General features: G+C 52.2%; 1 protein-coding gene across 2 annotated transcripts in view; it reads right to left on the reverse strand.

Annotated features, from left to right (window-relative positions):
• Window positions 1-191: 191 nt before the first annotated feature.
• Window positions 192-5,198, reverse strand: part of PGAP3 (post-GPI attachment to proteins 3) — a 26,090-nt gene continuing 21,083 nt past the window's right edge. For both annotated transcript variants that reach the window (XM_015416331.1, XM_015416330.1), the window contains exons 7-8: window positions 4,667-4,871; window positions 192-537 (exon numbers count right to left, since the gene is read on the reverse strand). In XM_015416331.1, coding sequence (XP_015271817.1) covers window positions 474-537; window positions 4,667-4,871 — 269 coding nt within the window. In that variant the 3' untranslated portion in view covers window positions 192-473. The remainder of the gene's footprint in view (window positions 538-4,666; window positions 4,872-5,198) is intronic.

Raw genomic sequence — 5,198 nt, forward strand, 5'->3', positions numbered from 1 at the left:
AACCCCTTTGGCTCCGCCTCTTGGACACCGCAGAGCCGCCTGGAGAGTTAAACTGAACTGAAAGGAATTTAGGACAGCAAGCTGAGAGAGAGACGACTCCTGGTTCTCTCAAAAAAGAAGCATGAAGAACACTTAGGAAGGAAGGAAGGAAGGAAGGAAGGAAGGAAGGAAGGAAGGAAGGAAGGAAGGAAGGAAGGAAGGAAGGACCCCCGACTCAAGTTGCTGGGGAGGAGAAATGTGGATCCTGATGCATCCAGGGGGCGGGCAAAAGAGCGTTATCACATCACAGCAAACCAAATCCAGACTGTGGATGCTTCGAGAGTAGAAGGGCAGGAAACGAGGAAGGGCCGATGGTCGCTGCTGCTCAAAATACAGCAGGCCTGGGTCCTCGGTCGGTGGGCGTCGGAAACGGTCGGTGGGTGTCCTCCAAAGAGGCCGGTGCTCTTCCCCAATCTGCGTTTCACCAAAGGCTTTTAGTCTATTTTAAGGATGTACGAGTTGGCCTTCAAGAGATAGAGGCTGTCATCCATGAGGAAGCTGGGGGGAGGAGGAGGAGAAGGAGAGAGGATCAGGTTTGACATCACTGGAGGGATCGGCCGGGTTTGTTCAAAGGCTTTGAATAAATTTTACCCACTGGCCTAATCAGCCTGCAGAACCCACATCTGACCCCGGGACTGGGTGGGGAACCTGCCTCCAATTCCACCCCACTCGCCACGTCCCAGGACTTTGTACGTGAACCACGGCGGCAGGTAAACCAACCGCTGGAATGCAACTGGCCAGAAAGGGTGGCCTGGATCCAAGGAGCCACCCTCCAACTTGAATGGCTCTTCTGCAGGAGGAGGAATGTCTCCTCTGGCTGGAGGAAGGCTCCAGGCTCTGCTCAGCAAAGTGGCAGGATCCATCCCAGCAGCTGCACGAACCACCCAGCTTCCAAGTCAGCTCTCCTGCCAAAGGGCTGTGCACCTCTCATGGAAGGCGCTACTGATTCACACGGGGATGGCTACAGACCAGTGTTTCCAACACATACAAAGTATGCTCTACCCCAGGGATCTCCAACCGGATGCCTTTGGGCGTCATGGTGACTGCCAACACCTTTTCTGGTGCCCAAGTGTGTTCTGAAAGTGGGCGCGGCGACTCGCAGGACTCTTTTTGTAGCAGGAACTCCTTTGCATATTAGGTGACACACCCCTAATGTAGCCAATCCTCCAAGAGCTTACAGTATTCCCTGTAAGAAGAGCTCTGTAAGCTCTTGGAGGATTGGCTACATTAGGGGTGTGTCGCCTAATATGTAAAGGAGTTCCTGCTACAAAAAGAGCCCTGCGCAGGGCCATGAGAGGCTTTTGCCCAACAAGGCTTCTGATTGGCCACTGGAGATCTCATGGGTTGTGCAAATGTTTAAAAACATGACTTCGGCTGCAGCTGCCACCACACTACAAGGACCTTTACTGGGTGACTGAAGGGAAGCTACGGCAGACTTTTGCGTCTGGCGCTGCCTCAGCCGGCAGCCATTTTATGGCTGAGCCCAACACTCCCTGTCGGAATTCCAAAAGTGCCCTCGGGTGCTAAAAGGTTGGGGACTGTTGCTCTACCCATTATGGACAGGAATGACTGTCGGCTTCTCAACCAGCCCCACCCCACCGCCTTTAACTGCAGCATAACAGGCAGGAAGGGGGGGGGGGGGGGGAAACATTCCCCCGCAATTTCTACTCCAGGAGCTGCTGAAGTTGAAAGAGTAAGGCCAGGCGGGTTCTCTTCCAGTCAAGAAAAGACTAAGGTCATAGGCAGGACTGTGTATTTCAGAATTCTGTGCTGGATCCAGAGATCATATAAGTGCACCAAGTGAGTGCAGAGAAAGGTTATGGGTACATAAACACCAGACCCCAGGAACCTCAACTTTCTTCCCCCCCCAAGAAAGCTTCCAGCCCTCCAGATCAAAAAACCCCACAAATATCTGAAGTGTGCGCGCACCTTGAGGATATCCAGGGGTCATTTCCTACCGGAACGCGCCGGAACAGCGCTCCGGCAGTAAGGAGCCCAGGGGCGGAAGACCTGCAGAGCCCCCCACCACCACCTGGGGGGATTTAAATGTCTTTCTTTCCCTTCCCCAGATGGGGAAGGCATTTTAAACATGCCTGCCCGTTGTCAGGGGGTGTGGCATATTCAAATGAATTATGCAAATCAGCTCCTGCACCTCTTTTTCTACAAAATGACCCCTGGGGATATTTCATAGAATTTGAAGCAGTGACTCACTAAAGCTTGTACTGAAACAACTGTCAAGTCCTTAAGGTGCTACGGAACTTTTGTTCCTGGAGAGCAAGATATCCAGAGATCTGTCTCTCTCGTATATTCCCCCCCACACCCTTCCTCCAAGGAGTTTAGGGTGGTACGCATGGCTGCCATGTGTGGTGGGCAATTGTCCTCCTCCAAAGGCAGCAGCCATTTGAAAATGTGGAACTCGCTGCCAGAGGATGCTGTGATGGCCACAGGAATAAAGAGCTTTCAAAGGGGATTCGATAGATTCATGGAAGATAATCTATCAGTGGCTACTAGCCTTGGTGGCTGAGGAGAACCTCCACATTCAGAGGCAGTCAACCTCTGAATCCCAGACCCAGGTGGTTTATTATTATCGTATGGCATTGTATGTGGTATAGCCAGGAGATCTTGGGATTGTCTGGCTGCCTGAAGTACGTTTTTTATGCACCACTAAGGGCGAGCTAGACTTATTTTTTGAACTGAGAGAGCGCTAAGAGCTGTAATTGACCCACGGTCACCCAGCTGGGTTCATGCGGGGGAGTGCAGAATCGAACCCGATTCTCCAGATCAGAGTCCGACACTCTTAACGCTCTGTTGTTGGTCCTCCAGACGAACTGGTTGGCCCCTTTGTGAGACAGGAGGCTGGACTAGATGGACCACTGGTCTGATCCAGCAAGGCTCTCCTTGTGTTCTTATCAAGGCCTTGGCCTCTATGCCCTGTTGTTGGCCCTTCAGAGGATGTCCACTGGTTGTCCACTGTGTGAGATAGGAGGCTGGACTAGACAGACTTTTGGTCTGGTCCAGCAGGGTACTTCTTATGTTCTTCTATGTTCTTATGTCGAGATGGCTACAGGAATAAGCAGCTTTCAAAGGGGATTAGATTGATTCATGGAGGAGAGGTCTATCGATCACTACCAGCCATGATGGCTGAGGGGAACCTCCACATTCAGAGCCAGGAGGCAACGTCAGGGGAAAGCCCTTGGCCTCTATGCCATTGTTGGCCCTCCAGAGGAATCACCAGAGGTTGGCCACTGTGTGAGAGAGGAGGCTGGACTATCGAGTACTGCTCGTATAGCGATAGCCTTGAGCAGAAAATAATATTATAAAATAATAGTGTTATTCTGTTGTTTAATTATTGCCCACATACATTTTGCCACGGAGAGGAGGTTGGACTAGATGTGGACCACTGGTCTGAACCAGCAGGGCCCTCCTTATGTCATTTCCAAATGGATGCCTCGTAGGGTTTACTGAATCACCTTATCTGCAGAGGTAAATCAAAACTGGCTCTTCGCTTGGGGGAAGGTGGCAGTGGGTACCAGGAAACACCCCAGTAGACCCCACTTTGGGGAGGGCCACTCGAGTGCGACACTCTAACTCAGGGTCCCCAACCTTTTTGTGCCTCTGGGCACATCTGGAATTCTGACAACGTGTAGTGAGCGCAGTCACAAAATGGTGGCAGAGCCAGCCATGAAAAGCCAGGGAGTGAAGAAGAAGAGCAGATTGGCTTTATACCCCGCCCTTCACTCGGAGTCTCAGAGCGGCTTACAAACTCCTTCCCCTTCCCCTCCCCAAAACAGACACCCTGTGAGGTGGGTGGGGCTGAGAGAGCTCTGACAGAAACTGCTCTTGAGAGAACAGCTCTTGTCAGAACTATGGCTTGCCCAAGGTCACCCAGCAGCTGCGAGTGGAGGAGTGGGGGAATCAAACCCGGTTCTCCCAGATCAGAGTCCGCGCACTGAACCACGACACCAGACTGGTTACCCATTAACTCTACTCGTAACTCTTCAACACTTCAGACAGAAGGTGTGCTTAACAGGAGGCCTTTTCAAATGAGCATACTGATTAGAAATATCGTCTTGCTTATACACAGCTTATCTTCACCCAGACAGTGAAGATCCTTCTGCTGCGGTGGCAGCTGCTGCCAAAGCAATGTGTTTTTTGTGTGTTTTTTTGGAATCTGCACAGTCAAACAGATCTCCAGCAGCCAATCAGAAGCCCTGCGAGACAAAACCCCCGCCAGGCCCCACTCACTTTCTAAAAACACTTGGCCAGTCCCAGGAAAGACTCCAGGGAGGATCGTTCTCTCCACGGTTAATATCCATGCAAAGCAAAATGGTGAAGTGGTGTGTGGCACGCCAGCAGAGACACGGCATGGTGCCCGGGTTCGCCGCGTTGGGGATCTGTGTCCTAACCGCTAAACTCCGCCGGCTCTCCAGACACCGCTTTATCGTTTTGCTCTGCATGGATATTAACTGCGGAGAGAACGGTCCTTCTTGGAGTCTGCCCTTTCCAGAAGTCGCTCGTGCTGGCAGGGCCACCCTCACTTTGCATGGATGCCGTTTTGGAGGGCAGACGGCAGAAAGAGCGCCCCCAGGGACGAGAAAGCCGGAAGGGCGGAGGAATTGCCCCTCACCTGTAGAAAAGGATATTGACCGGGATGGTGCTGATGTGCCAGATGGCGTGGGCGTCAAAGACCCAAAACAGGGGTGGGAAGTCCAGCAGCTCCAGCAGGGCCAAGGCTTGTAGGAGCAGGACCACGGCCACGCACTTCCAGACGTACGGCAGGCGCTGCTGGTTCCTCATGCACCAGCCCAACCACCAGAAGAGGTTGAGGAGGCCTGCAGCGGGGGACACAGACACACACAAGAGAGAAGAAAACCTTCACGTTTCCCATCATTGTTGGCACGGGAAGTGGGCAACAGGAAGTGGGGGCGGGGCTTAGAGTTCCATGCATGGCATTCAACAGTTGTAAGCAATGGTCCCTCTGTGCTGTGGAGTCTTGTGAGCAAAAATTCTACTTTGGGAGCTATGCTGGCATTAAAGTTGTGAGCGAGCGATTTGGCTATGGAATAAATTAGTTTGCTCTGGATTCCTCCTCCCTGAGCGAAGAGAAAATTGTGTGAGCCAGAGGCTAAAAATCTGTGAGCTCATACTAACTCAGTTTA

The sequence above is a fragment of the Gekko japonicus genome, unplaced genomic scaffold, assembly GCF_001447785.1.
Source record: "Gekko japonicus isolate JY-2015 unplaced genomic scaffold, Gekko_japonicus_V1.1 scaffold875, whole genome shotgun sequence".
Lineage (NCBI taxonomy): Eukaryota > Metazoa > Chordata > Lepidosauria > Squamata > Gekkonidae > Gekko > Gekko japonicus.